Below are 24,039 nucleotides of genomic sequence, written 5' to 3'. Positions count from 1 at the left end.
GGCAGGGCTCGCCACAGGGGAGATGGTGGTTGGTGGGGGGGAACCCCGGCCTCACCCACGCATTCCGGGTTCTGGCCCAGGGACCGTCTGTGGCTGCTAGTGGTGGGAGTGGGCTTCCCTCGTTATGAACACTGCAGCTCTTCCCTGGGCCATTTCCCCAGACGATTCCTCCCCCCCCCGTACCTCCTTCTGGTAGTGGTAGTGGCAGCGGCAGCAGCAGCAGCATGTTCTCCCTCCTGGATTGGCTCCTCCTGTGCGGTCCATCTGCTTGGCCTTACACCGAATCTTGGGGCTTCCTAGGCAGGGGCCTTTGCCCCTTGTGGCTGAGCAGTCCTCTCCTCCTCTGGTGCTTCTAGACGAAGTCGTTTTGCTTCTCTCCTCCCACTCTCTATCCTCTCCTCTGTCATCTCTTCTGCCATCCTCCTCTCCCCCGTCCTACTGGGCAAAAGGTTCTTTTAAAAGCAGGCTTCAGTGGGACCAGCTGGCCCCAATTGGCCCAGGGTGGCTTCCTCCCCAGCTTCTCACACTCTGCTTGTTTGCCAGCCCTGCTTTTCCCTCTTGTTCTCACCCCCTCCCAGCCTTACCTTGTCACACTGCACAAAGCTCTTAATTTCATTGTGTGGGAGATGTGTAAAATTGGTATTCTGGGTCACACAGATTTGGAACAGTGCTAGGAAACGGCCTTTAACGTAGGGTTTTTAATAAAGTTAAATTTGCTGAAAAATACCCTGACTTTGGGGTGAACAAAAGGTAATAAACTCTATGGTTTGTGTTAGAAACACTCTTGAGGTCGCTCTGCATATGCACATATAGAAACAGGTATTAATATGTTAGTGTAATTTTAGTTAATGTGAAATAAGAGTATAAGCCGGCTGTCATGCTTCTCTCATCCCACGATCCATCTAAAGACATTAATTTGTAGGTGAGGCTGTCCTTCTGTCCATCCCAGACTTCGTTTTAACACATTAACTTTTGGGTGGGGTACTGAGGTCATAGGATTAAATATAGTAAACTCTTTTGTATCTGGCATTCTATCATCTGGAACTCTCAAATCACCTTAAGTAAATTTTATTTACATTTTCCATAAGTACAATATAGTGAAAGTAAATACAAATAAATGCTTCTCTGTTATCCAAAATATTTGAAGATTTGGCAACCTCCCAGTCTCAGGGTGGCTGGATATGAAAGAGTCCACTGTATATTTAAGTGGAAGTTGGATGCTTAAATCCCTCTAGCTTTTTTGTGTATATCACATCTGAGAAGTCACTGAAGGTAGATGTGTTGATGGGAACTTCACACTATGAAGCTGCTGGATCAGATATTATTAACATAAATTGCAAAGTAAACGTGGGCTGTTTCTTCCTGTGCGGTTAATGTTTTGTGTCTTGGGGAGTATTTACTGATGGGAACACTTTTCCAACTATCAACAAAGTAACCTGCAGAAAGATTTTCTCTGAAAAATTTGGGTGGGTTTTGTGTTGTCATTCATAGTTTCATAAAAAAAGTTTATATTAGATTTCTATGGGGAGATGATGGATTTTGTGGGTTTATGGAATCCCTGCTAACACCACCCAAATCCAGAAGAGAGTCTGATTTGAGTATTTTGTCATAGAGATTATTTGTCCTGTCAGATTGGTGATGGTGAAGATATATGTTCCCTCTGGCCTTGCACTCTTATTTTTAAATATGTAGTCTATCAGGCCTGCTGTAAACTGAGTATGGACCAATTATTCCTGTTCACTTCTGTGAGTGAAGAAAAATAATTTTTGTTTTCATTTCATTATCAACCAACAGGTATAAGGTATAAGTCTCTTGGTAGAAGATAGCTCTCATACATGTGCATACATGAATATACAGTCTAGATCTTTAAAAAATATTTGATTACAAATAGTAGTGTTTCTGTGGAGCTTTATTGTGCTAACAAGTTCATAGTGCATCAGGATGGGTAGTTCTTAAATCTGTCAAGGCTTTACCTTTTGATAGTCATACTTGTCTTTGCAAATTCCAGTCTTGCTGTTTTCTAAAGGTTTGATCAAAAATATTAAAAATATTTGAAATTGCTTATTATTTGGAAATAGTGTTAGACAGTTCTTTTTATACAACTTTTTTTTTGATGGATTGGCTCAGTGTACCCCAGTTTTTGAAAAGTATCACCAGGAGCATTTCTGCTGTTCCTGGAAGACATAGGTATATGAAATGTTTTGATGACTGTGCTGTCTTTTCTTGCTGTTGTTAATAGTAACCGTCTCCTTCCCCCACACCTTCTCCTGCTGCCTTTTTCTTTCATCCCCTTCCTATGTACTTTTTGAATTTATTCAACTGGTCTGTGTATATTTTTCCCTGCCTTTTGCTTTTCTTTTATATCCAACCCTACTCTTGTCTCCCCATCTTGCTTGCTTATGATCCATGTTGCTAGTTTTTACGTTCGCATGCTCATTATCACCCTTTTTTGTACTTCAAATCCCAGCAGCTATCCAGCCAGGTCCCAGAGCACATCCCTGTGGTTTATGGGACTGTGGAGAACACTCATCTTGTTGCCAGCAACCCTGTCACTGCAACTAGCGACCTGAAGCAAGGTTTGTTAATGGTTATTCTCTCCCTGGTGTTCTTAGTCATTTCTCCTCTCATTAATCAGACTTTTCATAAGCTTGTAAGCACTCAGGATGGCCAGCTGCAGAAATATAATATTTTTTGAACCTTTTACAAAATCTTTTACAGATTCATTGAAATTTGGTAAAGTAGAATTGGTTAAAAACTGTGTCACTAAAATTCATTTTTCCAAAACATTGTTTCAGAAATGTTGGTAGTGTGACTCTCCTTTGCTCTTGTTCTATGATTCCTTATTTAAGGTCAGCCAAATTATTGCAAATAAAAAGATCACATGGACAAGGGAACGTCTCAAGAATGTTGTTGAAATATATATTTAGCTACAGAAATACCACTTACCCAGCACATTATAATGGTTCCTTTAGAGCTGTTTGTCATATTCTGACAGCACTTTCAGTACATCTGTAGACAATGTTAATTAGAAAATTGATACTGCTATTGTGCAAATTGTGCAGTAAATGGCTAAAAAAAATTCAACTTATATTTAGAACTATTTTTAAATTTTGCAGGTTAAAATATTAAATTTCATTCTTACAGATAAAAAAAAGGAGTTTTAAAATAAAAGTGTTCAAAAAGAAGTTATCCTTGAACTTGAGACACTGCATGCAAAGTTTATTCCACCCATGAAATGTTATGTCTGTTTAGACACCCATAAAACTTGCGTTTGTAACATGTTGGCAATATATTAATGGGCATTCCAGTTCTCCACATTCATACATTGTAGTATCATTTTTAGGATTCTGCCTACAGTTGTATGTAGTTGAAAATTTAGAAGCACTATGCTTTTCTTTGTGCAATTCCCATAACCTTTGTGCCCAAGAAGATTTTGAAGAGTGCTTGCTAGAGGAAGAAAATCTAGCCCTCAAAGAGTTAGAGTTGTAACCAGGGAGGAAAAAGAAGTTGGCTTTAGAGATGTCATATGTCCAGGTAACAGCATGGCCACTGGCTGATAGAAGGGGCAGTAAAATGTCCCTGAAAATCTTGTAATTGGCAGGCACATTTTAAATGTTTATTTTTTCTACATCTAAGTGTATTTTGTAAATATAAGTGAAGAGTATTACAGTTCTTTTATCTAAAAATTCCATATCCTGTCTTTCTTAAAGTTGTGGGTAAGTTCAATATACAGTTATTTGTGCACCTTACTCCTGATCCCAAACATGGCTCCGGCTTCTGATCTGGATCCACTTATCTCTCTATGAAAGCACCCTAATCCTTTATCATGCTGACAGCCATAGTCCCAGACTTTATGTGAAAATAATGACTGGTGATCCTTCAAAGTTTGAGAATGATGTTGTCCCATGAATTGGGAGCTTGTTATTGCTGGTGGATTTTCAAGTAATTATTAAGACCAATCCAGGATCCTCAGAGTTTGTGATAAACGGGTAGATTCTTTTTAGTCATTTCCCATTTTAGTTGGTCAATGGCTTGGGTTTTGCATGAGTTTGTGTATGTTCCACTTCATGCTGGCTTTGAGGGTGTCTTTTAAGTGCCTTTTTTGCCTTCCCTCAGTTTGCTGACTTTGGCTTAGTTGTGAGGACATGACCTGCTTCAGAAGTCAGTTGGCATTCAAAGAACATCAGTAGCCCAGTGGAATAAGTGGTGGATGATAATAGGTTTACTACTATAGCTTGTGGTTTGGGACAAACACTACATCGGTGTGTCAATCATCCCACTTGATTTGGAAGATATTGTGTAGGCACCACTGATGGTATTCTTCAAGAGCCTTGCTTTGTCTATTAGATGTGACTCAGGATTTAGCAGTGTACAGGAGAGCAGCATTAGTAACAGCTTGCTACATGAGATGCTTGGTTTGGTTCTTGAAATCACAGTCTTCAAAGATGTTTTCTCTAGTATCTGAAAGCTGCATAGGTGTACCTAGGATGTTGCTGAGCCTGCCTTTTCAGTGTCTGCTCTCGGCAGAAGATGTCAAGCAAAGTAACAGAACTGCTTTGCATTCTGCAAAGTCTCTTTGTTGATTGAGTGAATAGGATCTTGGTTGTTCAGAGTCCACCTGTGAAGCTCTTTATCATAGAATCATAGAATACTAGGACTGGAAGGGACCTTGAGAGGTCATCGTGTCTAACCACGTGCCCTCATGGCAGGACCAAGTACTGTCTAGACCATCCCTGATAGACATTTATCTAACCTGTTCTTAAATATATCCAGAGATGGCGATTCCATAACCTCCTTGGCAATTTATTCCAGTGTTTGACCACCCTGACTGTTAGGAACTTTTTCTTAATGTCTAACCTAAACCTCTCTTGCTGCAGTTTAAGCCCATTGCTTCTTGTTCTATCGTCAGAGGCCAAGAAGAACAAGCTTTCTCCCTCCTCCTTATGACGCCCTTTTAGATACCTGGAAACCGCTATCATGTCCATGCTTAATCTTCTTTTTTCCAAACTGAACAAGCCCAATTCTTTCAGCCTTTCTTCATAAGTCATGTTCTCTAGACCTTAGATCATTCTTGTTGCTCTTTTCTGGACCCTTTCCAATTTCTCCACATCTTTTTTGGAATGCGGTGCCCAGAACTGAACACAATACTCCAACTGGGGCATAACCAGCGCAGAGTAGAGTGGAAGAATGACTTCTTGTGTCTTGTTCACAACACACCTGTTAATACATCCCAGAATCATGTTTGCTTTTTTTGCAATAGCATCACACTGTTGACTCATATTTAACTTGTGGTCACTATAGCCCCTAGATCCCTTTCTGCCATACTCCTTCCTAGACAATTGCTTCCCATTCTGTATGTGTGAAACTGATTGTTCCTTCATAAGTAGAACACTTTGCATTTGTCTTTATTAAACTTCATCCTGTTTACTTCAGACTGTTTCTCCAATTTGTCCAGATAATTTTGCATTTTGACCCTATCCTCCAGAACAGTTGCAACCCCTCCTAGCTTGGTATCTTCTACAAACTTAATAAGTGTACTGTCTATGCCAATATCTAAATCGTTGATGAAGATATTGAATAGAGCCGGTCCCAATACAGACCCCTGCGGAACCCCACTTGTTATACTTTCCAGCAGGATTGAGAACCATTAATAACTGCTCTCTGAGTACGGTTATCCAGCCAGTTTTGCACCCACCTTATAGTAGCCCCATCTAAGCTGTGTTTGCCTAGTTTATTGATAAGAATATCATGCAAGACCGTATCAAATGCCTTACTAAAATCTAGATATACCACATCCACCGCTTCTCCCCTATCTGCAAGGCTCATTATCCTATCAAAGAAAGCTGTCAGATTGGTTTGACCCGATTTGTTCTTTACAAATTCATTCTGGCTGTTCCCTATCAGCTTACCATCTTTCAAGTGTTTGCAGATGACTTCCTTAATTACTTGTTCCATTATCTTTCCTGCCGCAGAAGTTAAACTGACCAGTCTGTAGTTTCCTACGTTGTTCTTATTCCCCTTTTTATAGATGGACACTATATTTGCCTTTTTCCAGTCTTCTGGAACCTCTCCTGTCTCCCATGATTTTCCAGAGATGATAGCTAATGGCTCAGATACCTCCTCCATCAGCTCCTTGAGTATTCTAGGATGCATTTCATCAGGCCCTGGTGACTTGCAGACATCTAACTTTCCTAAGTAATTTTTAACTTTTTCTTTTTTTATTTTATCTTCTAAACCTACCCCTTTCCCACTAGCATTCACTATGTGAAACATTTCTTCCTCAGACGTCTCAGTGAAGACTGAAACAAAGAAGTCATTAAGCATCTCTGCCATTTCCAAGCTTCCCGTTACTGTTCCTCTCTCCTCACTGAGCAATGGGCCTACCCTATCCTTGATCTTCCTCTTGCCTTTAATGTATTTATAAAAAGCCTTCTTGTTTCCCTTTATGTCTATAGCTAATTTGAGCTCATTTTACGCATTTGCCTTTCTAATCTTGCCCCTGCATTCCTGTGTTGTTTGCCTGCATCCATCCTTAGTAATTTGTCCTGGTTTCCATTTTTTATATGATTCCTTTTTTATTTTGAGATCTCACATTGATCTCCTGGTTAAGTTAAGGCAGTCTTTTGCCATATTTTCTATCTTTCCTACGCAGAGGAATAGCTTGCTTTTGGGCCCTTAGTAATGTCCCTTTGAAAACAGCCAACTCTCCTCCATTGTTTTTCCCCTCAACCTTGCTTCCCATGGGACCCTACCTACCAGCTCTCTGACTTTACCAAAATCCACCTTCCTGAAATCCATTGTCTCTGTTTTGCTGTTCTCCCTTCTACCCTTCCTTAAAATTGTGAACTCTATGATTTCATAATCACTTTCACCGAAGCTGCCTTCCACTTTCAGATTCTCAATCAGTTCCTCCCTATTTGTTAAAATCAAATCTAGGACAGCTTCCCCCCGGTAGGTTTTTCAACCCTCTGAAACAAAAAGTTGTTTCCAATTAAGTCCAAGAATTTATTGGATGGTCTGTGTGTCGCTGTGTTAGTTTCCCAGCATATATCTGGACAGTTGAAGTCCCCCATCACCAACAAATCCCGGGCCCTGGATTATTTTGTTAGTTGTTTTAAAAAAAAACCTCATCCACCTCTTCCATCTGGGTAGGTGGCCAGTAGCAGACTCCTAGCAGGACATCACCTGTGTTTTTTACCCCTTTTAGCTTAATCCAGAGGCTCTCAACACATCCATTTCCTGTGTCCATCTCCACCTCAGTCCAAGTGTGTACATTTTTAATGGCAAGACTTCATCACAAATGAGGATCTTTGGAACAGTGCAGGACAAGAACTAACTGACATTGAAATCAAGAGAAGAATGTAGGAATGTCTAGGCCGTACTCTCAGAAAAGCATCATCCAGCATAGTCTGTCAAGCTCTCATGTGGAACCTGCAGGGAAAATGCAAAAGTGGAAGACCTCAGGCAACGTGGAGCAGGTCTACTGAGATTGAAGGACAACAACTAGGGGTACTCCTGGAGCCAGCTAGATGTTTTGTCCCAAGACAGAGTAAAGTGGAGGAGACTTCTAGATGACTTATGTTCCATGTGGATTACAAGGGAGTAGTAGTAGTAGTAGTAATAGTAAAGTCAATTAGGTTTTCTCCTAAATGCCAGATCTTGAGTGTTAGGGCATGACGCTGGAGTGCCAGTAAATTTTTTCCTTCTTTGAAGATTTCTGAAGAGGTTCTGTCTGGTCCATATGCCTTATTAGTTTTTATCTGTTTGATGGCTTTCTTTACATCAAGAAGTGTTGGGGATCCTTAGTGGGCTAAGTGACGGATTGAGTCAGAGATGACACCATTAATGTTGTAGGAGGTTTGGAAAGTATTGCTTCCATTATGCATTGATCGTTTTTTTTCTACAATAATACACGAAAGTTTGTGGTAATTTTTCTTTTCCTGATTGCTTATGCCCAATCCACATTTGATTTGTGTGCTCATGACATGCATTGACATCAGAAGTTTTTTCTCTTAGCCAGTTTCCATAAGGGAGTGGCTCTGGCGCTGTATGATGGACACCAGCCATTCTCCCCACTTTCAGTTTCTTCTTGTCACCAATGATGGTGGTGGAATATTCTGCTGCATCATCAGTTTTTGACAGACTTTTTCTGTAAAAAAAAAAAAAAAAAGACAAACAAAAACCAAAAATCCTTAGTAGAGTGACTGCTCGTTAGACTTTTCAGTTGGTTCCAGACAGGACTTTGCTTATGGATGGGGAGTGCCCCCATCCCTTGGCTTGAAACCATGTCATTGGTATAAGCATCTAATGCCCATCAGTTGTCTGCATAGCAGTTGTTTGAAATGTCTAGGTGAATGCATATAAGTGGCAAGTGTCCTGTTTCTAAATCATTCAGACCTCAGACAAAGAGGAATAGCGACATCCCTCTCTGGGGACTCCCAATGGAGTCAGCGCTAGTTGTGGCACTGGAGGAGAGATTTGACTTGGCCCCAAGCACCACAGCATGAGTGTACCATTTTCCAGCTAGTGAATTTCCTGTCCCCTACTGCTCCATCCAAGAAGCCTAAGAAACTTGAGGGCAAATTCCCCATCTCCCATAAGGGAAAAAGGGCCAGAAGAGAGACAAGACTTGTGGTGGGCAGCTCATCCCCATCGGGCTGGGTGGTCTATCCCACCCCAGCGATGCCTGCTACATCAGATAGTAAGTAGCCTGAGACCTCAACAGTTAAAGTCCCATTGACACCTGAGCCCCTGGAGGCATTGCAGGAAATCCTGTCACTATTGGTGCCGTCCACAATGACTCTGGTGGTTCCACAGTGAAAGAGAATACCTGAGACCCTGCCATCACAACTCAGATTCTGAACACTTTTCAGAGGTCACCTGGTGCATATCTGTGGAGATACATGCTCCCCACAAGATCATCAGCACTGGCAACTCATCTGTTCCTCGCCTCCATGCCAGTCATGCAAGGCAGATGTTATTTGCTGTCCTGTGAATACAGATGTTATTTGCTGTCCTGTAGACAATGGTCATCTTCCCTGTGCTTGGTGGAAACCCCTAGACAGCTGGTATGCTATAGTTCCCAGTCCTCCCCTGCATTTTTATACTAGTTGTGTAGCATGACATGTAGATTACTGGTCTACCATTGCCATTCTGACTAGGAGCATCAGTTACCAGTTTCCCATTTCAGGTACTCGTGATCTACATGGTGTCACAATGCATTGTGGCTGGTGCCACTCAATAAATGGTCACCATTCTGCATCTTCTTGATTGCTCTCCAGATCACCACTTTGTCATGGTGAGTGGGCTTGTGTATTCCAGTGAACCTAAGAGTGATGCAGCAGGGAGTCTCATACTCCCAGCAGGGTAACCCATGGCAGCAAGGTCAAGAGGGAGAGTTCAGACAAAGAATGATCCTAAAAGTCCTTAATGGCAGACCAGGCAGACAATAACAAAGGTAATTCTGTGATGGCTGTGAAGGCTGCAGCAGACAGGAGGCTTCCAGTTGTCAGGGATTCCATGCCATTGGACCTGAGTTTTCTATCGATTAAGAGCCATGTGGTAGCTGCAGTGAAACAGTTCCGCCATGTTAAATGAAGTCACGAACAGGCATCTTCCTCTGTGTACTACTTCCCTAAATTTAAGCCCTACAGTCACTGGAGAATGCACAGTCCTGCTCCCGTTGCCAATCTGGAAGCTTTTAGTCATGAGCCAGCACATAGGCAGTGTATGTATGTATCAGTCATTTCGTTTCCAGGACTGAGATGGTAGCATTGTCTAGGTGCTGCATCTACAACTGAGCACCCCTGCTTAGGATCTGTTGTGCTCACCCCACATGGGGAAGGGGCTACTAAAGGTGCCCCAAACATAGTCTAACTCAACCCCCAACTGGATAACCACATCCAGTGGGTTCACCTCCATGTGGTCGAAACAGAAATCAAACAGTATACTTTGGCACATGGAATATTTGGACTCTAATGGACAACCCAGACAGTGAGGCTGCATCTACACTTGCATTCCTCTCTGAAAAAGGCACGCAAATGAGGGAAATCAAAATGCAAAGAGGTGCACATTTACGTATCTAGTGCCTCATATGCATATTCTTCTTTCGAAAGAGCTTCTTTCAAAAGAAGAAAAGCAGTGTAGATGCATCTGTCTCCTGGAAATGGCAGGGAAAATCTTAGCTTGAATTCTTGCAAACTGACTCCTGCTACACTCAGAAAAAATCCCTTTGTGGTTTCCAACCATTCTGAAGAACAGCAGCAAGATTTTCACCACATGGCAACTTCAAGAAAAATGTTGTGAGCAAAACGAAACCTTACATGTGAGTTTCATCAGGCTGACCAAAGCATTCTACTCAGTCAATTGTAGTGCCCTGAAGACCATCCTCTCAAAGATCAGCTGCCCAAAAAAATAATTAACATCTTAAGGCTCTTTCACGATGACATAACTGCCATGGTACTGAGCAACAACAGATTCCCAAAGTGACCCTTTTGAGGTCAAAACAGGAGTCAAGCAAGGCTGTGTTTCCATGACCCTTTTCCTCATTGATGGCAAGCTTTCAGATGGTGTGAAGATTGTCTATAGAATGAATGGGAAGTTTTTCAACCTCAGGCGACTGAAGGCTAAAACCAAGACCTCCATGACCTTGATTATGGATCTCCAGTATGTGGATGACAATATGGTTGCTGCTCTTTCTCCTACAACCCTTCAGACCATCTTAACTGCCTTCACTGAAGCATATGAGAATCTCAGTTTTACAGTAAACATCAAGAAGACCAAGGTGCTCCAGCAACCTTCACTGATAGGACAATCTCATGCACCTTCTATTGAAGTCAGTGGAGAACTGCTGGGAAATGGAGCACTTCCCGTACTGTGGAAGTCATCTTTCCACTAAAGTTGATATTGATGTGGAAATCCAGCATTGTGTGAGCTGTGCAAGCTCTGCTTTCACCCTTCTGAGACAGTCTTAGAGAACCAGGACGTGGGTCCCAAGACAAAGCTTCTTGTATACCGTGCTGTGGTTGTTCCAACGCTACTGTATGCATGTGAAACCTGGACAACAGACAAGCATCATCTGAAGGCACTTGAACAGTATCATCAACCCTGCCTCAGGAGAATCCTAAATATTTCTTGGGAGGAAATGTGCATGAACACTAACATCCTGGGAGAATCGAACATGACAGCCATTGAAGCCATTATCATTCATCAACAACTTCAGTGGACTGGTTACATGGTTTGGATGTCTGATCCGCGCCTTCCGAAACATATTCTGTTTTCCGAATTGGAGAAAGGACAGAGGAGCATTGGGGGCCAGCAGAAGTAATATAAGGACATGCCTAAGGCACACATGAAAAAGTGCAGTATCTGTGTCGACGCCTGGGAGAACCTTGCCCAAGACTGTCCCCAGTAAAGAAAAGTAATCTGTGAGGGGGTGGCGCAGTTTGAGAGGTCCCGCCTCAGGGCAGATGAGGAGAGATGGAGAAGAAAAGAATGTCGGAAAGTGCCCTGCGCCCCTCCAACAGCTACCAATACCTGCCTCTTCTGTGATGAGTTCTGCAGCTCCAGAATCAGGCTGATCAGCCATCACAAATAGGAGGGTGACATGAAATGCCTTCTACTGAAGTTCTGGTCTTGATCGATTGACCACTAAGGCCAGCCAGTGACTGATCACCATCTGACTCTGGCACTGGTGAGCAGTTGCTGACAGCAGGCCAAGCCCTGGCTCAAGTAGTGCTGTCTGTGGTGTTGGTGTCATGACCTCCTCCCATGGTAGAAGTCTCACTGAAGAGGATGTGGCACCCATAGTACCTGTTCTGTTCTATGTATATAGGACCTCAGTAAAGAAAGACCAACATTAGGGCAGATTAGACCACATTTATAACAGAATATACAGAAAAAGAAAATCCGTTGTTTTGCAATATACTAATGAAGAGTGCTACATAAGAACTAAGCATTTATTTATTTATTCCTCTCTGCTGAAATAAAGAGCTAATTTATTAAACTACAGCAAATGAGTAGGTGAGAGAGAGAGAGAGAAAATATCCATTAAAAATCAAAGGGTAAAGCATCATGTGATGAAACTGGATGAGAAAAATGATCGTAGAATCTTATGGTTTCATATCTAAACTGGTTCTCAGTAAATCCAAGGGCTGGTCTACATGTAAATTTGTATCAAAGCAACTAATTTGTCTTTAATGCAGAATTCCTATTATTTGAAAGATGCCCAATTTAAATCACTTTTATTCAAAAATAAGATTGACCATACACAGACTTGTGTTAAAATAACAAAATGTCTGTGTTAAAACCAGTTCAGTTATTCAATTATATATTTGTGAGGGGCAGATTTCTAAGTCACTTCCATTGTACATACATACCATATAGACCGGAGCCTCTGGAGCTTTTGCAACTTCTGCATTAATTCACATGTCTTTACAGTTGGTATAAACTACTGCTTTTCAGATTCAAGTATCGCTTTATGCCTTAAAGCAATAGAGAATTTGCCCATGTGTTTAATAGCCTAATTAGGAATCAGAAATATTGTGTCACAGTTACTCTGGTGAGTGACACCTGTCAATTGAAGCTGATAATCTGCACTCTTCCTCTGATCATGGAACCCACTCTTGGCTGTTTCCCTGATCTTTTTGGGTCTTCAGTGACTCAGCCCTCCAGCAAAGTTGTACAGAGTTTAAAATGCATGAACCCTTTCCGGGGTACCAAAGGTTCGACAAGGAATATAACTGTGCCTTGGTATCTTCAGCCCTGTTTCTAAGCTCAGTTCTCAGTGCATTTTGAGCTTGCTTTAGGTCTGTTCATTTCCACCAGGATTTTCCTCCTGGAGACTCTTTGGCTTTAGCAATTCCCTGTTGCTCCTTTAAGTTCTGACCTTCACTTGGGCCACTCAACAAGCTTTACCCCCTTTTCAAGGCCTAGGCTGCTGATGGGATGGGATTGTGGTGGGAGGGGGTATGCCCATGGTCATCTAATATTGTTTCCCAACTTAGTCACTATAAAAAGCAGCCACGTGTTCCTTCTCTTAATAGTTGCTGCTGCCTTCCTTGGGCTGCTTCCCACTTGGTCCCATTATCTTCTTGGGTTCCCTGTTGCCTGCTCAAATCATAGACTCATAGGACTGAAAGACACCTCAGAAGGTCATCTAGTCCAACCTCCTTTTGAAAGCAGGACCAATGAGGATGAAGCAGGGTCTCTCTCAGGCCTCCTTATCTGCAATATTTCTCTGTCCTGTCCTGTGTGAACAGGATCTCTCCCAAGCCTCTTTGCCTGGAGAGGTTCTCCATCTTCCATTCCTTTCTGCCCTGTTTGTTTAAACAGAGTATATAGGGAAGCAGCCAATCAGAGCCCAGCAGGTTCAGTTAGATGGGTTTGAAGGATGTGAACAGGTCAGTTGCTGGCCAGGAACCAGTGGAGTTCAGCATTCCAAGCCTTTATTATTTTTATAAGTAGGTTTTCTGATTAGAAGATTTTCTTCACAAACATGAACTTCGAGTTTGTCCTCACTATGTAGCACATCTACAGAAGATGTTATTCTGTTCCATTCTTTACCTCCCCAAGCAGCAATGGTTAGATTAATAGAATTATTAGTTCTTCTTCGAGTGTCCCCGTGGGTGCTCCACAATAGGTGACAGCTTGGCCGGCGCCGCAGATCGGATCTTCCAAGCAGTTTCTGCCGGACTGCGCATGCGCCGGCGCGCGCCGCTCCCTGGCGCGCTCCTGGCCATGTGCGCGATCCGGTCCCCGCCAGTTCCTCTTAACCGCCGTCGGCTGCAGACGGAATCCGACTAGGCTAAAGCCACATAGCGTATTCAACGACTTTAATTGTTTTCTCTTTAAAGTTTTCAGTTATTTAGGCTGCCATAAGTAGCCGGTTGTTATTTTGTGAAAAAAACAAACAAACAAACAAACAACAAACAAGCTACGGAGGGACAGCTCAAGCCAGTCCCAGTAACAAGCGCCGGAGGCCGGGAGCTAGGGCCATCAGCCCTCCTGCTGAGGCAGGCCATTGGACGGGGAAACAGCACAAAGAGGGTGCTAAGTACCCATAAACAAACTCAAAGACTCACCAACAATGTCCTCCTCAGGCTTTAAAAAATGTGAGTCCTGCCGAGAGGCGATGCCAGTGTCCGATGGGCACAGTCTCTGCATAAGGTGCCTGGGGGAGTCCCATGTGGCACAAAAATGCGCCTTCTGTGCAAAATTAACAACAAGAGCACGGAGAGACAGGGAGATGAGGATTAAGCTGCTGCTTCTTGACAAGGCCCTCCAGCCAGACGTGCCGGAGCGGCCGCAGCAGGAGGGACCCTCCGGGGCCCTTAGAAGAAAAGCTGCCTCCCTCACTCCATCAGCGCAAAAGCGGAGGAGAGTTTCTCCAACCCGATCCCTGCCGGCAGCAACGGTGAGCGGGACGGGAGGAGCAAGCAGCCCCCAGCCGCAGCAACAGCTGATCGGCGGCGGCACGGAGAGCCACGTGGAAGCGGCTCAGCCTCCGATGATCAGCCAGCCGCCCCGCACCGCAGGCAGGGCGGCGGCTAAGCAAGCGCCGGTACCGGCTGCACCGCAGGCAGCGGCACCGACCCCCGGGGAACCGGCGGTGCAGAGCGCGTAGGCACGTAGCCTGCAGGCACAGAAGCACTCCGCACGTGCGGCACTGCCTTCGAGCGTGCCTAGCACGGTGCCGACGGGGCCGGGATCCCCCGCCCATCAGGGGGCGGAGTTACCTCCCTTAGGGAGGGGAAAGGCTGCACACAAGAGGAGGCACTGCAGCCCCTCTCCAGACAGGGCTGTGGAGCTCTTTTCTCACAGCCCTCCGCTCATGTTGCAGACTCCAACCAGAAGGCAGGGGTCCCCCCTAGCCTACCCGGAGCCCCCTTCTCCTTTCCTGCAATCAGCCTCCCCATGGCTGGCACCACCCTCACCCTTCCTGGGATTTGAAACGCTGGACTATTATGCAAAATCGCTCTCTCCAGTGTCTCGACGATCCCCCTCTCCCAGACACAGAGGGTACGTGCAAAGGGAATGGTCAAGGTCACCTTCCCAGGAACAGTGCCTATACTGCCATGGTCGTCCCTACCACGCGGGGCATGGACACCATCGGCAATCTACCAGGGAAAGATCCCCACATACTACCTCGTACCCCCGAGGGCAATCGCGATCGGGGACAGAGACTCAAACGTCCCAGGGGGGACTGGCCGTAGACCCACGAGATTTTCCCTCGCATACCTCCAGCGAGAGGGCGCACCATCACCATCAAGAACCGGAAGGGTCCAAAGAAATGTACCCCAGCGGTTCCTCGTTTTCCTCCCCGGATGAGGCCACGGCCTTAGGGGACGTCCATCCTAAGGACGATCTCAAACAGTTTCAGGAGCTGTTTAAGAGGGTAGCTTTCACGCAAGGCATCCAGACAGCACAAGTGCAAGAGAAACATCATAAGCTCCTTAAAAATTTGAGCTCCCCGGCCTCCTCCAGAGTAGCAATCCCGCTTGATGAAGCGATCTTGGAGTCCGCCACTACCATATGGCAGACCCCTGCAACTATTCCGCCTGTTCAAAAGAGAGCGGATAAGAAATACTTCGTGCCGGCGAAGGGCATGGAGTTCTTGTTTAGCCACCCCCAGCCAAACTCCTTGGTGGTGGAGTCCTCGCAACAAAGACTAAAAACATCTCAATTTAAAACAGGGGGAACGGACAGAGATGCCAAGAAGCTAGAGCTGTTCGGCAGAAAGGTCTACTCCTCCTCCACCTTAACGTTGCGCATGGCAAATTATGCAGCGCACTTGGCGAACCATAATTTTGACAACTATGCCAGATTAACTTCCTTCATGGACTCGCTTCCAGAGGACAAAAAGCCGGTCCTCAAGGCCATAGTGCAAGAGGGCTACGCGGCTGCGAGGATGGAAGTTCAGATTGCTTTGGACGTTGCGGACACGGCAGCACGTTCCACAGCAACTGCAGTGGTGATGCGACGGGAGTCCTGGCTCCAGACCTCGGGTATACCGAGAGATCTGCAAGCGAAGATGGTCGACCTTCCCTTCGACTTGCAGAAGCTGTTTGCTGAATCAACTGACTCGGTCCTTCATTCCAGTAAAGATTCAAGAGCCACACTCAGGACCCTGGGGATTTACACCCCTCCATACTCAAAGAAAAGGTACTACCCACAGCAAAGGCGGTACCAGTACCAGCAACAGCGCCCCCAGTATCACAGGGGTTACGAGCAAGGGCGGCATCAGCAGCACCAGCAGTACAGAACCCCCAGGCGACGCTCACAACAGGGCCGTCCGTCCTCGGGGCGGGGCCAAAGGCCACAAGTTTGACATACAGATCCAGGGCTGCGCCATCACCACCATTGCACAAGATCATCCGAAACGGCTTTTTCACCATCGCCTCCGACCATTCTACGACCAGTGGCAAAGGATCACCACAGACAAATGGGTGCTGGAGATCATAGCCACGGGGTACGCCATCCCCTTCCAGTCGCTCCCGCCGCCGCGACCCCCGCCCAAGCCCCACCCTCAGGAGGCCTCCCATGTAGCCAGGCTCAGGCAGGAGGTGGCCCACCTCGAGTTCTTAGGGGCGGTGGAGAAGGTGCCGGAGCAACTGCAAGGGAAAGGGTTCTACTCTCGGTATTTCCTGACGGAGAAAAAGACAGGAGGCTGGAGGCCCATCTTAGACCTTCGTGGCCTCAACAGGTATCTACGCAAGCAACGTTTTCGGATGATCACGATTGCCTCCATCCTTACAGCACTGGACGATGGAGACTGGTTCGCAGCCCTCGATCTACAAGACGCGTACTTCCACATAACCATCCATCCGGCTCACCGGCGTTTTCTCCGGTTCATGGTGGGCAACGAACACTTCCAATACAAGGTCCTACCGTTTGGCCTTTCCTCGGCCCCCAGAGTCTTCACCAAGACCTTGGCAGTGGTGTCAGCCTACCTGCACAGACAGGGGGTGTTTATCTTCCCGTATCTGGACGACTGCCTGCTCAAAGGGACCTCGAAAAGGGAGGTCCTCCGCATGATACGCGTCACAGCAAACACGTTCTCCTCACTTGGCCTGGTTATCAATCTGGCAAAATCAAAGATAGACCCCTCACAGGACATAGAGTTCATAGGGGCTCGCATAAACTCGGTCTCGGCGAGAGTATACCTACCAGAGGCTCGCTTTCGAGCCATCGGTTCCCTCGTGCAGGTCATCACCTTCAGCCCTACAGTGCTGGTCTTGACGTGCTTGCAGCTGCTGGGCCACATGGCAGCGGCGACGTTTGTGGTACAGAACGCCAGGTTGCACATGCGCAGCATGCAACACTGGCTGGCAAGTGTATACAAGCCGGCAGTACACACCGTTCACAGGGTGGTGTCGCCCCCACCTGGGGTGCGCGAATCCCTGCAATGGTGGGTAAACCCCGGCAACTTGCTAACAGGGGTACCCTTCCATCAGCCGCAAATATCGGTTTTCCTCACTACGGATGCCTCCCTCATAGGGTGGGGAGCGCACATGGGCGAAGAGGTGGCTCAAGGACTGTGGTCACCCACGGAACAGTCTCTACATATCAATGTTCTAGAGCTCAGAGCAGTGTTCAACGCCTGCAAACACTTTCGAGACCGTATACGAGGCAAAGTCGTCGGGATCAGTACGGACAATACCTCCACCATGTTTTACATAAACAGGCAAGGAGGAGCTCAATCCCGTACCTTATGCGCGGAAGCAATCCGCCTATGGAACTCTTGCATCGCCCACGATATAATCCTGAGAGCCTCATACTTGCCGGGCGCGCACAACGTGAAGGCAGACCAGTTGAGCAGGCGTTTTGCGCTCACCCACGAGTGGCAGATCCGTCCCGATCTACTACGGCCGATTTTCTACGCTTGGGGGTTTCCCCAAATAGATCTGTTTGCCACTCAGCACAACAAACAGTGCCCACGATTCTCCTCCAGAGCAGGGCTGGGCCGGGGATCCCTGGGGGACGCGTTCGCGATCCCGTGGGGGGGCCCCCTGCTTTACGCGTTTCCCCCCACAGTGCTGATCCACAAGGTTCTGCAAAAAGCCAGGAGAGAAAAGGCTCGGATGATCCTGATAGTCCCAACGTGGGATCGCCAACAATGGTTCCCCCTACTCCTGCGCATGTCGGACCGCCCACCGATGCCTCTTCCGGTGGCGCCGGATCTGCTCACGCAAGCCCAGGGGTCCATAGTGCATCCGCACCCCCAAAGCCTGCGACTGCAAGCGTGGCTAATCCGTGGCTCAGCTCCCTAGAGAGCACATGCACAGTGGAAGTACAGCAAGTCCTAGAAAGTAGCAGGAGGACTTCCACTAGGAAAACCTACAAACAAAAATGGACTCGCTTCATGGCTTGGTGTTCTACCAAGCAGCTGGCCCCCCTTTCGGTGCCTATACCCACAATTCTAGAGTATTTACTGGACCTCAAGAGAGCAGGACTCTCGCTATCCTCGTTAAAGGTCCACCTTGCCGCCATCTCGGCGTTCAGACATGAGGATGGGGGGCACACGGTGTTCGCCCACCCTATGGTTACCAGGTTCCTCAAAGGGTTGGTAAACCTCTACCCCCCTCGGAAACCGATTCCACCCTCGTGGAGCTTGGACCTGGTGCTTACCACACTCATGGGACCACCGTTTGAGCCCTTGGCCACGGTTCCCCTTCCCCTCCTTACAATAAAGACGACCTTTCTTCTTGCAATTACGTCGGCTCGTCGGGTGAGCGAGCTTGCGGCAGTCATGGCAACGCCACCCTGCACTGTCTTTTCCAAGGAGGCGGTAACCATACGGCTGCATCCAGCCTTTGTTCCCAAAGTTTCTTCCGAGTTTCACATCAATGAACCTATTGTTCTACCCTCGTTTTATCCAAAGCCTCATACCTCCAGCGAAGAGGCGCGCCTACACCTCCTGGACATGAGGAGGGCGCTAGCCTTCTACGTAGACAGGACCAAGTCCTTCCGGAAAACGGATAGACTCCTAGTCTCCCTCGCTCCCAAATCAAAAGGAGAAGGTCTCTCATCGCAGAGAATTTCAAAGCACATTGTATCCTGCATAAAAATGTGCTACGAGCTCAAAAAGACTCCTTTGTCGGCCACTCCCAGGGCTCATTCCACCAGGGCGGTGGCAGCATCAACAGCCTTTTTCAAGGGCGTTGCATTGAAAGACATTTGCAGAGCGGCGACCTGGTCATCCTACGACACCTTCGCCAAGCATTACGCCCTTCACAGGGTATTCCAAGAGGATACCCGTCTCTCCGCAGCGGTCCTCTCGGGGACCAGCTGCACTTAATCCGATTACCCACCACCTATCTTGGGTTACTGCTGGGTAGTCACCTATTGTGGAGCACCCACGGGGACACTCGAAGAAGAAAGAGAAGTTACTCACCGTAGTAACGGTGGTTCTTCGAGATGTGTCCCCGTGGGTGCTCCACTTCCCGCCCATCCTCCCCGCTTCGGATCTCTGTTAGTGTTTTGCAGGGGCACCCGAGGCGGTTGGTCGAGGAACTGGCGGGGACCGGATCGCGCACATGGCCAGGAGCGCGCCAGGGAGCGGCGCGTGCCGGCGCATGCGCGGTCCGGCAGAAACTGCTTGAAAGATCCGATCTGCAGCGCCGGCCAAGCCGTCACCTATTGTGGAGCACCCACGGGGACACATCTCGAAGAACCACCGTTACTACGGTGAGTAACTTCTCTTTCTTGAGGAAGTCTGAGCCACTGCATGTGCACATAATTCATATGCCACACATATCTTTTTTTTTTTTTTTTTGCAGACTTTAACAAAGTTTTTCATACAGTCTCCCACAACATTCTTGCCCATAAGTTAAGGAAGTATGGATTGGATACATGAACTGTAAGATGGACAGAAAGCTGGCTATACGGGCGCGCTCAATGGGTAGTGATCAATGGCTTTGTGTCTGGTTGGTGGTTGGGTTCATGTGGAGTTCAAGGATCAGTTCTAGGGCTGATATTGTTCAACATCTTTATTAATGACCTGGATGAGGGGATGGATTGCACCCTCAGCAAATATGTGGATGACACTAAGCTAGGGGGAGATGTAGATACATTGGAGGATAGGGATGGGATCCAGAGTGAGGATTAGAGGACTGGGCCAAAAGAAATCTGATGTGGTTCAACAAGGACAAATTCAAAGTCCTTCACTTGGGACGGAAGAATCCCAAGTACTGTTACAGGCTGGGGACCCACTGACTAAGTAGCAGTGCAGCAGAAAAGGACCTGGGGAGAGTGTGCCCTTTTAGTCAAGAAGGCTAATTGCATATTAGGGTGCATTAGAAGTGGAGTGTGCAGGGCTACGAGGGGAAAGGGGAATGGCTGTGTGAGGGCACAGAAATGGGGATGGGGTGCAGGTACACATGCGCATAAGAGAAAGAGACTGGCTGAGGTGGTGCAGGGACTCATAGGGATGGAGAGGGGGCTCATGGCCACAAGAGGAAAGTAGGGTGTCTGAACGAGGGGGCTCAAAGACACATGCAGCTGGTTCGAGGGGGTCCAGAGAAAAATGGAGGATGAGGGTAGGATGCTGGCTGAGGAGATATAGGAACAGGTACATGGGTGCAGGACCATATGTGGAGGGGATACAGGGACACATGGGGATGGAGAGTGGGTGTCTTAGTGGAGCTGGAGGTTTGGGTAGAGCCCTGCACAGATGCAAAAATATGCATCTGCCTCTGACAAGAGCAATCTGTGATGCTAGCTACTAGCTATCATTTACCTCTGTTCTCATCCTCACCTGCAGCAGCAAGCCATCTTGGGGGAGGGAGGGGAAGGGAACAGAAACGAGCAAGTGGACATGTGGGTCTTCGGTGAGAGAGGCAGCATCAGGGTGGTTGCTGGGGGTAAAGGGCTGCACAGGGGTGGTGCCTCAAGGAGAAGCAGCAGGGGTTTAGGGCTGGTGGTAAGCTGCATCACGTTTCATGCTGCTTCTGGGACCTTGTGAATGAGAGCACCCAGCAGCAGCAGCAAGAGTTGCATCACAGTGGGGCCCCACCCACTCCAATAACTGCAGCTGGGCATGGATTCTGCTGCCCAGGAGCCAACTTGCTGGGAGTGTGAACAGCACTGCTGGCCTAAGCCATCATAGTCAGGGTGATGGTGCTGCCCAAGGAGTCTGACTTGCTGGGTGGGAAGTTGAGTAGTGAGTCTGTGCAGAATAGCCTAGACTCTGACCTGCCGCGGAGCCCCAGTCACTAGCTGCTGGTTGCCAGCCCTGACTTTGTTGTGCTCTGCCCCAGCTTACCTCAGTTGAGTACCATGGGTTAGGTGCCTCCATAGTGTGCAGTTGTATCTGGATCTTCTCTGCTGTATGCAAAAATGGCCCTCAGATAGCTGCATCATGTGGATATTCACAAATATGAAGTGAGTGTCTGCGAATTTGTGCAGCTCTATATGTGAGGATGGGGGAGCAAAAACACATGGGGGGGCAGGGACATGTGGGGACAGGGTAGATGTGCTTCACTAAATGGGAGAGTCTAGGGGTCAGCTTAGGCCTGCATAGGGTAAGGTGCCTAACAATCCTACCTGTATGCAGCAGCCCTCCAAGTTCACCCCTAGGCTCCTTCTCAGCAATCACTTCTCTCTCACTCAGTTCCTCCATTACCCCTGGTCTCCCCATGCCTTTGCACTGCTTCTGAGGAAATATATTTCTGTATTATAGATTAAATGAGTTAAGAGTTCTGCATTAATATGCCTAGTAAGGCATCTGTCTGTTAGAAAACATTTCCTGAATCTTCTTTGACAGGTATTTTGACATTTACTACTACTTAACCCTTGTACTCTGCATGGAGCATAGGTCATCTACAAGTCTCCTCCACTTCACTCTGTCTTGGGACAGAACTTCTAGCTGACTCCAGGAGTACCCCAGTTGTTGTCGTTCAGTCTCAGTAGACCTTCTCCATATTGTCTTTTGCATTTTCCTTGTGGGTTCCATGTGATAGCTTGATCCTGGACTATTCTGGATAGTGTGGGCTAGCCATCCCCACTTTCGTCTCTTTACTTGGATTTCAATTGGTTCTTGTCTTGCTCTGTTCCAAAGATCCTCAGGTGTGATTAAGTCTTGCCACATGATGTGAAAGATGCACCTCAGGTGTCTGTTCATGAATGTCTGTAGCTTGTGATTCGAAGACTTTTTAGTATGCCTGGAGCACAAGAGCACACTATTCACATTTGTGTTGAAGATCCGCAGTTTTATCTTCACAGATATTATTTATCTCCATATGGGATGGAGAGGCTTGTATGCAGCTGTTGCTTTCCCTATCCTGGCATTGATATCCTTATCTATTTCTCCATCTGTGCTCATAATACTCCCCAAGTAGGTGAACTGCTCCAAATCTTTCAGGTCATCCCCTCCCAGTGTGATGGTGGAATTGTTGGACTGGTTGATCCTCACTGCCTTGCTCTTTGCCTTGTTAATGATCGGTCCAGCCACTGAGGCGGTTTTGTCTAGTGTTGTGACCTTTTCTTCCATGCTTTCTTGATGGTGTGAAAGGAGGGAGACATCATCAGCAAAATCAATGTCCTCTAGCTGTTTGAAAAGTGTCCACTGAATGCCTTGTTGATGGCCATCTGTTACCTGTTCATAATTCAGTCCATTATGATCAAGAACAGAAAAGGTGACAATAGGCCCCTTTTTCGCACTCCCAACAGTATGCTGAAGGAATTTTGAAATTAATTACCAAAATAATACAAACTGATATGGTTATATTATGTTATTTTGACAAAATATGCAGAATTTTAAAATACCATGCTTAGAATTTTCAGTAGTTTGTTTCAAATTATTTAATTTTTAGTGCAGAATTCACTTGTGAGTAAACAATGCTGCTGTTTATCCTAACCATGTCTTCATCAGGGAGTGGGTTGGTATAGCTGTGTTGCACAGGTGTGACCTTGAGTGACTGTGTCAACCTACTTTTTAAATGTAGGAGGCAGCCTGCAACAATAGCTTGGAAAGGCATGAATTTCTCTATTAATCTCAATAACATAATTATTAACAATGTTAACAATCTTACTGGTGAACATGTTCACATACTGCTACTGTTCTTGTTCCACAAGTTTCAGAGAGGTAGACATGTTAGTCTGTATCTTCAAAAACAACAAGAAGTCCTGTGGCATCTTATAGACTAACAGATATATTTTGGAGCATAAGCTTTTGTGAACAAAGACCTGCTTCATCAGATGCATGCAGGTTGTCTCCCACAGCTCCTTAGAACCTCCAAGGTCTGTAAACTCAACTATCCAGTTGCACAAATCTTCCCTTTGACAACATTGGTCATACAGTAATGAAGTCCAGTACAATATTGTGCAGAACATGGAAAATAAATGTTATATTAAATTACTATCAGTAGGAATAATGTACTGCTTGATAAATTTATTTTTATTTTAATTAATTCTCAAGAACCTCAATTTTTTTTTTTACTTCCTCAGTAGCTGCCCTGGAATCTTCAGGCTACTGCATAGGAATGCTGCAGAATGCAGGCAGGATATTGCTGCAGAATTTAGATTGTTGGTCACAGAGTACACAGGGTTGTGGCTGCAGCTTTTATAACAAAGCTACAGTTGGAAATGAAATCAGTGCTGCCAAATTTCTGAAGGTTGGAGAGATTCTGTAGCTTCAGAGAGTTATTTAGAGTGTTCTTTTAATCACCACATCCCTTAAGATTATTTTCAAAATCTCTATGTTCATTTTTTAAAAATATTTAGTTGGTTTCAGGGAAATGGATTAATATTAGGGTGAAAAAAAGCAAAACATGGCTTCTATACGCAGGTTGTACCTCCTAAAAATGGCACTCTCTAGTCCAGCAATATCTTTGGTCCAGTGGCACCCGGGATGCTCCTGGACCAGAGAGCTGGGGCAGGAAGGCGTGGTGAGCCGGCCTCACAGCAGCCCTGTGGCAGGGTATGGGCCTGGAGGTGTCATTTGTTGGGGACCTGGGCCAGGAGTGGAGCTTGGGCATCCCTGGTTGGCTGGGGCACTGGCATCCTGTGTCCCCTTATAGCCGTGCAGGGTCTGAGAGCTGT

At 46.4% G+C, this 24,039-nt stretch overlaps 1 protein-coding gene across 16 annotated transcripts in view; it reads left to right on the top strand.

Moving 5' to 3' along the window:
- The window catches only part of EIF4G3 (eukaryotic translation initiation factor 4 gamma 3), a 505,170-nt gene that overhangs the window by 216,620 nt on the left and 264,511 nt on the right, over positions 1 to 24,039 (top strand). For 12 of the 16 annotated variants that reach the window (XR_012642393.1, XM_074976023.1, XM_074976017.1 and 9 more), the window contains one exon: positions 2,468 to 2,576. Coding sequence is in view for 15 of the 16 variants with exons in the window: in XM_074976023.1 (XP_074832124.1) it covers positions 2,468 to 2,576 (109 nt within the window). In the remaining variant the exon portion in view is untranslated. The remainder of the gene's footprint in view (positions 1 to 2,467; positions 2,577 to 24,039) is intronic. The other 4 variants (XM_074976024.1, XM_074976018.1, XM_074976015.1 and 1 more) reach the window with 1 other exon arrangement.

The sequence above is a fragment of the Carettochelys insculpta genome, chromosome 23, assembly GCF_033958435.1.
Source record: "Carettochelys insculpta isolate YL-2023 chromosome 23, ASM3395843v1, whole genome shotgun sequence".
NCBI lineage: Eukaryota > Metazoa > Chordata > Testudines > Carettochelyidae > Carettochelys > Carettochelys insculpta.
The sequence above is the reverse complement of the archived record's forward strand: the minus strand, read 5'-3'. Positions and strand labels throughout refer to the sequence as shown.